The following is a 14,654-nucleotide window of genomic DNA, read 5'->3' as shown; positions in this document are numbered from 1 at the left end:
TACATGCCTTCAAAATGTCTATCTATGTCTTATATCTGTGCATAGAAACTATTGGAGATTTAACGTTGTCTTTCTGCAAACCTCCAGTGGAGGGCAGTGTGTGTCCATTTCTTTATTTTTGTGTCCACACGTGTTGCTTGACTTGAGTAAATTAGCAGATCAGCAGAAAAAAATCTCTTTAACCATCTTATGTGTGTATTTAGTTCACGTCCTTTCCCCCATTGTTCTTATTTTATCCAATTTGAACTCCATGATGCATAATCAGATCATTTTTTAAAATATATTTATCTTAATTAAGCCCCTAAATTTTGGCTAGCAGCTTAGCTACCTTTATTTTCCATGTATTCTCTGAATAACATAATGAAAATAATGGCTAAAGACCTTGCTTTTAAGTCAAGTGTGACCAGAACACAATGCAATGGTTAGGCTTTATTGGTCTTCACACAGCGAAAAATGTGGAAAGTACATATATGTAGTAATATATAAACTAAACTATGACTTATCCCAGGCTGTAGTTCATTGCTAATACTAACACAAACGTATAAATGAATGCTAACGCTTTTCTCCCTGCAGTCCATTAACATACTTTTTTTTATGTTTTGGCTTTTGCAGACAGTTTCTTGATTCGGACATGCCTAGGTACATTATTTTACCTCCGCAGTTTTCTCTGACATGACCATAATCTTCCAATTTTTCTGACTTCTTCTTTCACACCCCCCGCCATTTCCAAATGTCCATCTCTTTCCTCTACGTCATGACTGCTAGCTTTTATATGTGTCTCCTCCGCTTTCTCCTCTCACGGGAAATGAGGGACGCTTCCCCGCATGTCATCATGGTTCTGTTGCTGCGCTGGGTTTGTGTTTGAGCTGTTCTCAGGCTGTGTGGGTTATGATGGACTGGGTCTGCATGGCTCTCCGTGCCTGACGTGAGGGGTTGTGTACTAATGGCCAAAACTACGCATTAAGTATATACATAGGCTTTGTTCTCTCCTATACTACATTATTATTTACAAAAAAAACTTCAGGTTCTTTTCAACAATATACATGATTACATTAATGTTTCTTTACAAATCGGTTGTTTCTACACATGTGAGGGTTAATCAGTAGAATAAAGCGTCAGACAAAACTTTTCAAATAAATTATAGATAATGCCTTTTGGATGTTGAGGCCATTCCGAATCAGTCGTTACAAAAAACTCAGATCTTTGAATATCAGATTTGTTGTAGCAAATTCAAGCATCCTGAATTTGATACATTTAAAAAAAATATGCCCCCTCTACTGTTTACTCTATGTTTTTTATTTGTTGTTGTCAACCATCAAAATGAAGCAATATCTGGAATCCATGTCTGTAATTTTCTCAGTTAGCTCTCGCGCCTCAGGGGGGGCAGGGACTGCTTCCCATAACAGTCTCAAAGCAGTACCAGGAACAACTGCTGAAACTTAAGTGCTGAAATATGGACCAAATTATTTACATTACCCACTCTGGCATCATATCACATGCAGCAATTAAAATGTAATCGCATGAACTATTACCTCACCGGGAGTACTTTGCACAATATTGTTGCAGTGTTATGAATATTTGCAAATCCTTTACCTCGGCGAGGAGCTGCCAGAACACAGGATTCCTCACATGTCAGGCCAGGAGCATGACTTCAGTCCTGGACCTTGTAAATCAAGGAGGTAGTTAAATGTAGAAAAGCACATGTTGTAGTAGAGTGATGAGGAAATTATTTTTTTAGTGTACGCAAACAGGTTTTAACCACTGAGAAAACAATGTCCTAATGTTTCTCTATTTATGCAATTTAGCACATTTGTATAAAAAAAAAAAAAATCAAATTCTATTTAACTACTGCACATAAAAGCAGAAGTCGCCATGTCAACAACTCCCCAGGTCGCCTGAGTCCACAGCCTTTTGGACCCGGCATCTGAACTTCATGTGTTCAGTCTGTTTTTCATTAGCTACACTAACAATATTTAGATGTACCTTTTTAGTTTTAAAGGCCTACTGGGCCACAAGCCAGGAAAGGAACGGCTTTTAGAGTATGTGATTACGGTGCTGCGTTTCCCTTTCTTTATGGGAACTATGGGAAAAAATACTGCACATTGGAGAATATATGAGATAGACCAGAGGTATAGGCACGCAGCGGGAATTGTTTTGCTTAACAAAGGGTCATACTGTTATATGACCATTTCCATGGGAAGTGCAGGATGAGCGGTTACGTAGGGTCAACCTGCACCTGCACCCGTAGCGTGGCCTGAACGCGATAACAGGTTGAACAAAGACAAACACCGTCCCAGCTAGACGAGCACAAAACCACAACATACTTCCTGACTCTCACTTTCTATTCTGTTGCTGATTTCTTCTTTCTCACAGCATTTCCTTGGGAGTTGACCATAGGTATTTCACTGCCCTGTCTCTTATTTTCTCTGGCTGTCCTCTCGTCAACCCACCCAACTTTTCACTTTTTTTTTTCTTTTTTTTGTTTTTTTTCTAACTCATACTGTACTCTCTTCTCAAGTCCTTTTACTTTTCCATGGTCTGTTGTATTATCATAATATATACTCTGTTAGATTCTTGCATGCAAAAAAAAAAATGGTGTACTGAATTTTTAGGAGTACTGTACAGCGTAAATATATTTTTTTCTCACTGTATCATATCAATTGTTATTTTATTGTGTTATATATTTATTTATTTTTTTTTAATTTATTTGCATTTTAGCACTAAAATGTAACAAATTGACCATATATTGCTAATAATCTCTTCTGCTTATAATTTCTTGGTTTCATTTCATAAAAAAAAAAAAAAAATCTCAGGACCTTCTATCGCTTCGAAGCCGCTTGGGACAGTTCCATGCACAACTCCTTGCTGTTGAACCGCGTTACTCCCAACGGCGAGAAGATCTACATGACCCTGTCAGCATATCTGGAGGTAAACCGGACCGCTTGAAAAGGCAGAAAATGGATGAATTATTCAAGGACGACTGAGTTATTTCACTTCCATCATCACTTGCAGATGGAGAGCTGCACTCAGCCCGCAGTCATTACCAAAGACGTATGCATGGTGTTCTACTCTCGAGACACGAAGCTCTCGGCGTCCCGCTCCATCCGCAACCTTTTTGGCACTGGTAGCTTAAGAGCAGCAGACGGGTGGGTTTTAAATGGAAAAAAAAAAATCATGGCACATGTTTACATTGATAACTCTAACTGTTGTTCTGTGTGCCTGCCTGTTTTTTTTAGAAACCGAGTAACTGGAGTTTATGAGGTCAGTCTCTGTAACCTGGCAGATATAGGAAGTCCAGGTGAGTGTCAAAACTCAGCGGTAAATTCTGTCTGCAACAGCGTTTCTTTAGCCCTAAACTGTTCCACCTCAGGTATGCAGAGAAGACGCAGGCGGGTGCTGGACACCTCGGTTGCCTACGTCCGTGGGGAAGAGAACCTTGCTGGGTGGAGACCTCGCAGTGACAGCCTCATTTTGGACCACCAGTGGGAGCTGGAGAAACTGAGCCTCCTTCAGGATGTGAGAAGTTTCTAACATACAAATGACTTACTGCAAAATAGTTTAGTGTGAACTGTGCCTTTAAGTGACTGTTGCCGTAGCACATGAATGAATAATGCTGTTGTCTTTTAACTGCCCTTCGCTCAGGTGGAGAAAACCAAACATTACCTCCTGCTGAGAGAGAAACTGGAGTCCACTCTGCTCACGGGCCAAGAGGCCAGTATCGCCGAGGAGCTGAGTGAGTCTCCTCAGCCCGCCGAGGTTGACCCAGAGGTCAGCTTCAGTACAGAATTTACCACTGAAAGGCAGAGGGAGCTCGCTGCCAAGGTGAGCCATCTTCTTTGTGTTAAAAAAAAAAAAAAAAAAGTGAAATTTTTAATCAATATTTATTTTATAATTTTTTTTGGGAGCGGAGGCGTTGTCAGTGGGCGAGGGTCGCCAGGGGTCACCAACTATATTTGTCAGAGGTCCAGAATTTTTCTGAACAGAGACATTTGAGGGGCAAACAATATTAAAAAAACAAAAAAAATTTGTCCAACATTATTATTTGAAGTTGAGTTTGGAATCTAGATGCGGCCTAGATTGGATGGAATGATGGGCTGCATTCGGCCCACGGGCCGCCACTTGATAATCACTGCTGTGTAACGACAAAATGAAAAACAAAACATTAACAATTGATAACGGCACACATCCACAATAATCCACAAATTATTCGAATGAAGAAGGTGTGTTAGTAATCATTAGAATTACTAATAATTTATAAAAAAAAAAGATCATTTTCAATCATTTTCTGCTCTGTGATACTCTATCGGAGTTCAATATTTTGCTTCTAACTCTAACTTCTAACTTTTGACACAGTGTTTACGGCTGCTCACCCACTCCTTCAACAGAGAGCACGGCCACGTGTGTGTCAGTGCCAGTGAGAGCAAGGTAGTTTGAGACAAATATCTCTTTAAATGAATGAAAGTGTGTGTTGTCCGCCCGTTGGACGCTCTATTCATCGTGGTTTTGTTTTTTTTCTTCTATTTGTTGCAGATCTCAGAGATGTCCGTGACGACCCTGAAAGAATCCGCTTCCGTTTCCGCCCTCAACACCATCACGCCCTCCTCTACGTGCCCTTCGCTGGTGGAGGGCTGCTACAGCGCTGAACTCAGGTCAGTGCAGTTCATGCGTACCCTGATTTTATATGAATAAATATCATGTGGAACAAATAGGGCTGTGGGCCGAATGTCACACACTGTATATGGATATATCTACAATAAACCCACCGTCCAGTCACTTATTTTTGCTCTGATACATTTGCATACACTGAGATTAAAAAATGTCTCAACTCGCAGCATGTATTTGTGGAGGATTTAACTTCAGGTCAGACGCCCAGCTCGCCTCAGAGCAGCCTGCCTGAGTGCAGGGTACTGAGTCAGTCTACAACTGACAAGCTGACTGACACAACTGTCGACTGAAGGAACTGTAGACTGATTTACTTTGTTAAGGACTGGTTTCCAGAAACCAGAAAAAGCAAAGATGCACAGGAAAGTTTAAAATCACCAAACTCTACGAAGAAACATTGTGAGTTTTACCTAGGCATATCATTTTCTAATAAATTAATTCCACCATTTGGATATCCAGCCTGTAGAGCAGGGGTCACCGACCTTTTAGAAACTGAGAGCTACTTCGAGGGCGCTTAGTAATACTAAGAGCTTGTTTGAAACAGACTTCCAGAACAATGTAATAATTATCAGTTCTGGGAGATACAATAGTGGACACTCTTCTGGCACCCATTTGAACATCATTGCCAGTGGAACTGATTCAAAAAGCACAGGAACAGTACGATGTTTGACCCTCTTGTTGACTAGTTTCATTTCTAGAATGTACCCTAATGGCACCTGAGGTAGTCCATGGGGGCTACCAGGTGACCCCAGGCACCACGTTGGTGACCCCTGCTGTAAAGTATGGCCATACGTATAATTGTTGGATTCTGGTGTTTATTAAGACACGAGATAGATGCAGTAGCAGAGCAGCCAATCAGGACTAAGGCCTCGGTTTAAAAGGGGCATAAACCTTTTTATCATCCAAAAAGGATATTTTATTACATTTATGTGTTTTTTCCTCAATGTTTTTATGCCCATGTTGTCTATTTGATTTGATCTGAGCCAATGGCCTGTGTTGAAAAATTCAAAATAAAAGTTGGGTTGATGATTGGGTCACATATAGCCAGGTCCCATGCATTTGTATATTGACCTATTCCCACTATTTAAACAAAGCAAAAATAATTGTGTTTCCATATGGACAGCCTTTGTATTCCATTATCATAACTCAAAAACTTCTCTTATTTTGAACTGCAGACCTCCAGTGCTGCGCTCCCGTGCCGTTAGCCCCAGTCCTGAATCAGAGCAGGAAACAACAGAGACGACAAAAAGCAGCGAGGGAGTTCCCGAAGTCAAGCCTCGCATCCACAGATTTATCCCCGATATCCAGGAGATCAGAGTGAGGTGAGCCTGGAAAGGGTGACATCTGCTGGAGTGGTGAAGAAAGTGTTTTCACGTCGCGTGTTCTTCCTCTCCGTCTTTTCAGTCCCATCGTGTCAAAGAAGGGTTACATACATTTCTTGGAGCCACAAACCAACGGGTGGGTGAAGCGCTACGTCATGGTGCGACGGCCATACGTCTACATCTACAACACAGAAAGAGACGCCGTGGAGCGAGCCATTCTCAATCTGTCCTCCGCTCAGGTGGAGTACAGTGAGGACCAACAGGCAATGCTCAAGGTATGTGATTAAAACATGCTGCCTTTATAGGAAAGCTTCTTACTAGCTTGTGTCCGATATTAGCTTTATTCCGATATCCAAATGCCCATATTGTCCAAAAACTTAATTTCCGATTTCAGTATCAACCGATACTGATACATGCAGCCGTTTTTCCCCAAAACAATTTTTAGGTCACATCACATATCGTCTTTCGTGGAATTAGCACATTACCTACTTTTATTGCGATGCCCCACTAAAGGCATTCAACAAATTAGCATTGTCTGTGCAAGTGTTTCTAGCATATCTGCAAAACCCAGGCATTGCATTATCGGGTTTTCATTATCAGAGGAAAAACCGATATCGATTGTTAGCGATGTTACATATTTATGCTAATAGCCGATAATATCGGACGACCGATATTATCGGACATCCCTACTACTAACGTTTTTTCTTTTTCGGAAGGTGTGGGTTATTGCTTTACTACTAACGTTTTTTCTTTTTCGGAAAGTGTGGGTAATTGGCGGTGCGTCAACCTGGCTGCGATATAGAGGGGTGGTTGCACGGCCAAAAAATTTTGGGAACCGCTGATCTTAACGTAACGTACCACTGATGTGAGAGGACCCTCATGTTTATTTTTAATTTTTAAACAGACTCCACACACCTTCGCTGTGTGCACACAACACAGAGGGATTTTACTTCAAGCCACCAGTGACAAAGAGATGCATGACTGGCTGTACGCCTTTAACCCCCTCCTCGCTGGAACTATCAGGTAAGAATCAGACAACTGAAGATATACTGTTGAAAACTAGGTTATACTTATACTTGATGTTTTATCTCTTATCTACAACGCAGGTCAAAGCTGTCAAGAAGACGAGCCGGACAGATGAGGATGTAAAACACAGACAGAAGGTTTCAGGAGAACGATCATAAAGACTTCAATGTACATAGATCCAAATTGCACCCCCCCGGCCCCCATTCTTGTGCTGAGCCCAGCTACCACTGTCGCAACCAATGCTTCTTCCCTGTGTGTTCTTATTTCATCACCTGGCCTTGCCGGCCTAAGCGCTCACGTAGTGTCGGTTTTTTGTTGTTTTTTTGCCACAGTGTGAGTCTTGTATTCCGGAGAACTCCTTGGGAAAGCTGTCACCGTTCTGTCTGATCAACCGACGAATACAGAGGAAGTAGCAACAGTTTCTTATCTCAGATTACATATGTATGGTAATGTACTGTAGTTATTGTCAGTGACACCACGCCTTATATAACACACCTTGAAATGTAGTGACACGTTCCTTATTTAGAGCTGCCATGGCAACGGGGGGATCACGTCGCGACGGTAACTAGTCAAAGTAGCAGATTCTTCTGAACGCTGTCGTAATGTAAACACTGTCAGAACAGGTTCGAGGACGACGTACGAGGAGATAATGCACAAAAACAAAAAAAAAAGAAAAGAAAAGAAAGGAAAATCTTTGACTGTTAAGCGCAACTCTATAGAATATTTCTTCTTTCTGCTCCGTGAATCCTCCTGAATTTGAGTCTTTCACTTCGAGCTACTTAGAAGCTTCGGCGCATCACGTTGAATTACACACAGCTTGACAAGAGAACGGCAACTCAACGGACGGTTTATGTTCACGTGGCCCGAGTGGCCGTCACGTTTTCATTTTCATTTTCGAACTAACCGCGATCACACTAATCCTGTAACATTTCATTTCGTCTTTAAATGTGATATATATATTTAGATATTTACCAGCTAAATTATTTATTTCTGCGTGTATTTATTTATTTATAAAGACGTTTATATTTCTTAACGGTGCAATCTATGCACGCTGCACTTTTAATATCAGTTCCGCGAAGGTTTCAGTAATAAAGTCTCACACCCCTCACGTCAACACTGCTGAAGTATTTTGAAAAAATACCCGATGGTTGGCTTGTTTCTTCGTCTAATTGGCTGATAGATTGCATCCGCCCTTAATTAGCTAATATTATTGAGAAGTTTAAAATAGAAAATACTCACGCACATGCTGCAATGTTGGATGGTTAAAAAGGTTGAGCTGTAGTGCCTCTCCATGCCTCTGCACCAGTTACTCACAGCCTACTTCCTGACATAGTACTACTCTCAAAATCCCTACATCACTCCTACATTCATAAATCACAAAATATTCCTACTCAATCCAAAGGACTCATTTACTCTCCTAATGTCATATTACAACAGATGTTTCCTTAACACACAGTATACCAGATAATTTCGTCTTTGGAGAAGAAATGATCTGGGGCAGGTCAACACCTGCTTTTTTGCTTAATCTAGGGATCGAAATTGTGAAAATCAAATTATAGCTTGTTATATGTATGTCAAAAACTGTTGAAAACTTTGCTAATTTTAACAGTTTTTTTGTCAAGTTAAAGTTAAAGAATATCTCATGTCAGGCTGTGAAATCACAACATCTGTCTTATAACTTTCAGCCTCCTTGCTACAGCTCTCCAGTTTGTCTATGACATATTTGTTTGTCATGTTGTCATGGATACTTGTGACAGAGAAAGGGTTTTTTTTTTTTTTTCTCTTTTTCATTTTATAATTGATGAAAAAATGGGAACTGACAGGAGATCGTGCCTCAGGTCAGCCAGCCTGGAGAGCATGTCCTCTGACAGAAATGTCATGTCACGTTTGTATGACAACAACACAAGTGATCTGTTTAAAAAACTGTTTATAGTCAACTGTTTATTCAACTCAACCCTTAAATGTAATCACTTCTTTCATTCCGAGTTTTTTTGTGTGTTAAGGACATGAAAATGAAAAAAAAAAAAAAACTCAACTACAAACATGCACCACTGGCAGTAGGTTGGTAATGAAGAATGAATGTCTGTCTGTATGCTCTGCTTGTATTGTGATCAATGGGGCGACTGTGCTCCCTCACTGGCGTCTTTGGCTGCAGATACTACACCTGTTTATCCATCTCTAATTTCATCGCTGAGAGAAAATACCTGGTGCACACTCTACGCTGTCGTTTCCGTCTCATTTCCTCCTTAAATGTAAGCTCCACTTGTTCCTCCTTTTTGTTTTCACCGTGTGTCACATGTGAGCCAACCAAAGGTTCGTTGGTGCAATTACAAAAAGAATACAATGCTGAATGTAAATCGATATAAAAAAAGCCCTTATTTTGCTGAAGTGATTGTTTCAATTTGTGATAGTGTGATTTTTTTTTTTTTTTTTTTTTTATCGGTTATAGGTGGATTAAAATCAGGGAGCCCTATAGAGCATACCTGTCATATTCTGCCTGCTGCTCTATGGATGTATTCACTTCAGTATGGCCCTGCCACATCATATACAGATTACAGCTGCTTATTTTACTGTCCCACTCTCACTTTTATCTCAGCATCGACCTTTACAATCCCGTCACACTCTCACTTTTATCTCAGCATCGACCTTTACCATCCTGCTCTGACAATTTTCAGGAACTCTACCCTTTTTCTAGTCCTTCTCTCCTTTTAAGGAATGTCATTTGGATTTTTGTGCTTCCACATCTTATCTCATTTTTCACACTATTGATTTTTTTTTTTTTTTTTTTTTTGCATTGTACATAAACACGATTGCTGTGAACACTGTATTATAATGTTGCATCCATTTACAAGAATCCCAGACGGGCAGTAGTGAAGTCAGTGTTGCTCAGTGTTGGAGTTTTGCGTCAAATGTTTGTGTACACTAAAAACATTGTCATGTATGAAATAAACATGAAAATTATGCAACACAAGGAGTCGGACTCTCCTTTTTTTCCACATTCGTAGCCTATAGTGTATTTTGTACTGTACTTTATTTCAAAGGTACAGTTTGTCCCCACAAAAAATATTATTTTTAATGGATTAAATAAATAAAAGTAATTAGATGTAACAATTAGAATATTCAGTGGAGATTGAGATGCTAACTCATAATAATGAAATATTATCTCTTTATTTTGACTTGAGAATCTAAGATTTGATTTTATTTACCCAAGTGGCGGATATGGGCTTCCATATAATACGACTTAATTTTTGTACTACTTTTAAAGATATTTTAAAATACTTATTCTGGGTTTAACACTGTGTAAACTGTCGAACATCTTTGCAGTAAATCATTTTTTGTATTTATTTTCTGAATAAATACACGTACACGCAGACACGTGTGAAAATAGAACTGTCTCTTTAAATGGCGGTCTCCTTGAAGACAGCGGAAAGCCTGTTCCGTAGCACGGTCAGTAGCACTTGACAGGCTGAGGAGCTAATAAAAGTCAGCTCGTAAATTCATTCAGGACAACTTTACATCGTTTGACAAGGTCAGGCAGTAAACCAAGGAGCTTATTCTGCCGCGTTAAATCAAGACAAACAACTGCTACTTATCTTTAGGCCATGCAGTTCGACGAGCACCACAGATATAAAAGATTGTTAGCAGCGTGGCAGTCGTGGCTAACTGATACTAAACACCATTTGTATTTAATTTAGTGACAGTACAATTAGTCAGCGTCAGCCGCGAAATGTAGTTGTATTTAAAGTTGTGTATTTAAAAAATGACAGTTTCTTTAACTCTGCTCCTCCGTCTATTTTCAACAGACTTCTGTTTATTGTCGGACTGAATGTGTTAAAAAGACGAACGTGAAACACATAAGAGCCTCACAAACAATAAATAAAGCAGTTTTTACAGTGTTGTGTAACGAAAAAATGCACAGAAAATACAGCAAACGGTCACATATACTTCTTATTTCTTCTTAGGACAATGGCGGAACAAATAAAGGGGAGTTTCCAGGTGGATGTAGACAGGTGGGTTCCATGAATTATTGGTCAGAATGTGTTGTTGACCTTTGCCCCCTGAATTAATAATGTGTCATAATAAGTCTCAAGCAAGTAAATGAAAGGGCAGAGAAAAAAAAAGTAAAAGTTTCTAAAGAACAAAAAAAAAAAAAAAACGGGACATTTCATATTCCATTATTTTTTTTCCAAGGATGGCAGGAAAAAATATTATTTATTATTTATTGTTTTATTCTTTAAGCATTGATTTTAATGGTATTACTAACCATTGAAGGGGAAAGAAACACTGTTTAGTAACAGTATTGACAAACACCTTAGATTACAGTATTGGACATGGGTTTTAAAAATGTATTTGTAACTGTTATTACTGTATGTAAAAGCTCTCAGTGTTGTTTTCCCTAAAGGTCATTTTCAAAGACAGGATCCACTTCAACAGCCATTACCCTGGTTCTGCCGTCCTTCCCAACACATGTAACGTGTCTGTCCTAGGCCCAACTCTCCCAGGTAATGTCTCCACCGCTCTATCTCTGACCTGTGGTTGTTGTGTTCTGCTCTCGTCCTCGTTCTCCCTCCCCCTTAACCCTTACACCCCTTTGCAACCATCAGGTCACGACCTCCGGGAGCTATTTGTGAACCTGCAAAGGTCTTAAATCATTAATCCCTCTCTCCCACTTCAGGCTGGAGGGTATTGTCCCAGTGTAGGAGGCTGCTGGCCAGTGTTGGCGCTGCCTGCCACTCAGACAGTGGAAACAGGTAAACGGAGTCTCTCATTCACCTTACCTTCTAACTTTACACCACCACATGCTCGGAGTTATGTAACTCTCCCCCCGCGCTGCAGACCTTCCCCTATTCTCCTGAACTGCGGCGTCCCTAAAGAGGTGGCGGCCAACGCTCTGAGGCTGAGCGTAGGCAGAGGGACAACCAGGAAGGACGTGGACGATGTCTTAGAGGATCTAAAAGAAACGGTTCTGCTGCTGGAGAAAAATCAACTGAAGGACTTAAAATAAACCGAAGCGGTGTATAAGTATGACTTATTTGAATTAAACTAGGGATGACCCGATAAAACTTTTCAGGTTCAATACAGATACTGCAACTTGAAGTATCTGCCGATACTGCCGATATATCGGTCTTTACATTGTTTTCACCCCCAGCATGCTCTGAGGCGATGGTGTCCCTTGTAACAGTATGTCGCACAAAGTTGAACATTTGGCAATCGCATCAAAATTTTGAATTTTGACTATCGGATTGAGTCATCCCCAATTCAAACACGTCCATTATCGTCCTGCATTTCTTAGTGCTTTGTTAATCAGCCTTTCCGCAGATGAATTTGAAAAACAAGCCTTGCTGTTATTCACTATACTTGGCTCTGACTTCTCCCATTACTTAAGTTTCCATGCTGCCTCTGCTCCCTCATCTCCAGTGAAGCATGGCTGCATGTGCCAGCTTATGGCCACTGCCACACAAAGGGAGAGCAGGGGGCCACGAGCGCTACGCCTCCACCCGTCTTTCATTACCTTTCTATCTCGCTGCCTCCGACTCCCTCCTGTCTCCCCACGCAGCCATGCTGTCCAGCTGGCTCCTGATAGGGTGTCACTTTCCTGGCTCGGGAGGAGGCATTGAGTGCATGACTTTTTAGTTATTGTATTGGGGGGTTTGTGCATGTGGTGCGTGATGACCCACTGACCCGCTCCAGAGAGCTTGTTGTGTGCCATAAACCACTCGTAGCATCCGGACATGGTGCTGCATCGGGCCATCCAGGCAGCACGAGCGGGGGATTTAGGAACCCTGAGGCTGCTGGCGTCCTCGGGTCACCTTTCACCTGTTATTACTGATGCTCAAGGTGCCAGTCCCGTACACCACGCGGCCAGGTGTGGACGTCTCGAGTGCCTACAGTTCCTGGTGAGCGAGCAGGGACTGGCAGCCAATTTCCGGGCCTTGAACAGAGCCACACCAGTGCATGACGCAGCAGCCACGGGCAACATCCGAGAGCTGCGATGGCTCGTCGACCAAGGAGGCTGCAACATCCAGGTAAGTTTATCCACCGAGCAGTAAGATAAGGTAAGAGAGAGACCTATCTGATTATTCTAGCTCTTTGTGAAGAGATGTCGTGTGTCGGGTTTGCTTTACTCTCTTATCTCAGTGTGAATGATGAAGTTCAGTCATTGAACTGATCCTAGAGTGTAGTGACATGATGATTTACAGAGGTACACTACAGCCAGCCAATTACATCACCAATGTTGTGTTGCTGCCAGTAAATCTGCAGTATACAGTGGCAAATGTAAGAAGATGGTTAAGAAAAGCTTGAACTAAGCTACTAGATAAATTATTATTACAGTGGCAAATGTAAGAAGATGGTTAGGAAAAGCTTAAACTAATCTACTAGATATATAGAGTTATTTTACCTTCTCTGTTTATTGGAAAATAGTATAAAAAAATTAAGGCTAATTAGGCTATCAAAGAAGTAAACTACATTTAAATTTGAATCTTCACCATAATACATAGAAAATAGAAAATACAGAGGTCATCAACTAGCACCGATTGTCACCTTAAGTCAAAAATTGCCAACTGTACATAAGTACCTATGTCACTCACCTACCCTAACACAGTGATAACATCATAATCTAGGATACATGTATCAAACTCAGGCCCGGGGGCCAAATCTGGCCCACAATGTAATTATATTTGGCCCGCGAGATCATATCAGATGTGTACTAGAGTTGACCCGCCAGTATATAACCCCTGTATACTGGCAGTATTTGTAGTATTAGTGGTGTATGCGCTATGATATATTACATACATTTTTTTGCATATTTGTAGTATTAGTGGTGTATGCGCTGTGTTATAGCACAGACATTTTGTTTGTTTTTTTGTTGTTGGTCTGTGATATAAAAGATTTACATTAAAAAGGAACTGGAAAGGCTACAGAAAAAAAGACAAAATAAGAAACAAATACGACTGAATGAATCAACATTACATATGTATCTGGAGAGAATCATCAAACATGCACAATTGCCATAGATTTTTACAATAAATATCAAGTTCTGCCCACGACTTCGTCCCAATTTTTAATTTTGGCCCACTGTGAATTTGAATTTGACACCCCTGATCTAGGATATAAAAACGAAACAAGAATTTGTCTTATGCCTGGGATCCAAAATGTAGCACAATTCAATGTATGGCGTACGACAACAAATGTAAACAAAAATGACTTCCACCTATATTGCAGTGTGACGACGTATTACGTCGCAACACTCACCAACTTACCCATATGAACATATTGGCAACTTTGAACGCTAGACGTCGGTTAAGTCAAACTGCAACGGTCAACTACTGTAGTATACTTAATGTTTAAAGAACCCGCCCAGTATACTAGAGGGAGAATGATGTGTGGGAAGTCGAGGTGAAGTATGAAGTCTGAAATCACCGAACAACATATAGTTTGTGTGTCTCTAAATGACTAAACTAAAGTGAAGTCACATCTTTGTTCAACTCACTCCAGGACCAGGATGCAGCGGGCGTCACGGCTCTTCACCTGGCTGCCCGCTTTGGTTGCGTGGAGGTAGTTCAGTGGCTTCTCTCGGCTGGAGGCCTGGCAGAGGTGGAGACGAACTGTGGAGCAGTTCCTGCTCACTATGCTGCAGCCAAA

The 14,654-nt window shown here is 40.9% G+C and overlaps 2 protein-coding genes across 2 annotated transcripts in view; both read left to right on the top strand.

The window, feature by feature from the left end:
* Positions 1 to 9,978, top strand: part of LOC103399985 (kinesin-like protein KIF1A) — a 45,864-nt gene extending 35,886 nt beyond the window's left edge. The window contains 13 exon segments of the mRNA XM_017040469.2: positions 563 to 639; positions 2,374 to 2,397; positions 2,814 to 2,928; positions 3,013 to 3,146; positions 3,237 to 3,298; positions 3,371 to 3,516; positions 3,643 to 3,822; positions 4,354 to 4,425; positions 4,531 to 4,649; positions 5,838 to 5,984; positions 6,067 to 6,259; positions 6,889 to 7,007; positions 7,091 to 9,978. Coding sequence (XP_016895958.1) covers positions 563 to 639; positions 2,374 to 2,397; positions 2,814 to 2,928; positions 3,013 to 3,146; positions 3,237 to 3,298; positions 3,371 to 3,516; positions 3,643 to 3,822; positions 4,354 to 4,425; positions 4,531 to 4,649; positions 5,838 to 5,984; positions 6,067 to 6,259; positions 6,889 to 7,007; positions 7,091 to 7,133 — 1,431 coding nt within the window. The 3' untranslated portion in view covers positions 7,134 to 9,978.
* Positions 9,979 to 10,409: 431 nt separating this feature from the next.
* Positions 10,410 to 14,654, top strand: part of espnla (espin like a) — a 17,346-nt gene continuing 13,101 nt past the window's right edge. Inside the window, exons 1-6 of the mRNA XM_017031351.2 lie at positions 10,410 to 10,539; positions 10,973 to 11,020; positions 11,413 to 11,512; positions 11,686 to 11,761; positions 11,847 to 13,036; positions 14,508 to 14,645. Of these exons, the coding sequence (XP_016886840.2) occupies positions 12,743 to 13,036; positions 14,508 to 14,645 (432 nt within the window). The 5' untranslated portion in view covers positions 10,410 to 10,539; positions 10,973 to 11,020; positions 11,413 to 11,512; positions 11,686 to 11,761; positions 11,847 to 12,742. The remainder of the gene's footprint in view (positions 10,540 to 10,972; positions 11,021 to 11,412; positions 11,513 to 11,685; positions 11,762 to 11,846; positions 13,037 to 14,507; positions 14,646 to 14,654) is intronic.

The sequence above is a fragment of the Cynoglossus semilaevis genome, chromosome 2 (assembly GCF_000523025.1).
Source record: "Cynoglossus semilaevis isolate Cse_v1.0 chromosome 2, Cse_v1.0, whole genome shotgun sequence".
Classification (NCBI taxonomy): Eukaryota; Metazoa; Chordata; class Actinopteri; order Pleuronectiformes; family Cynoglossidae; genus Cynoglossus; species Cynoglossus semilaevis.
Note: the sequence above shows the minus strand (reverse complement) of the source record. Positions and strands in the feature narration are given on the sequence as shown.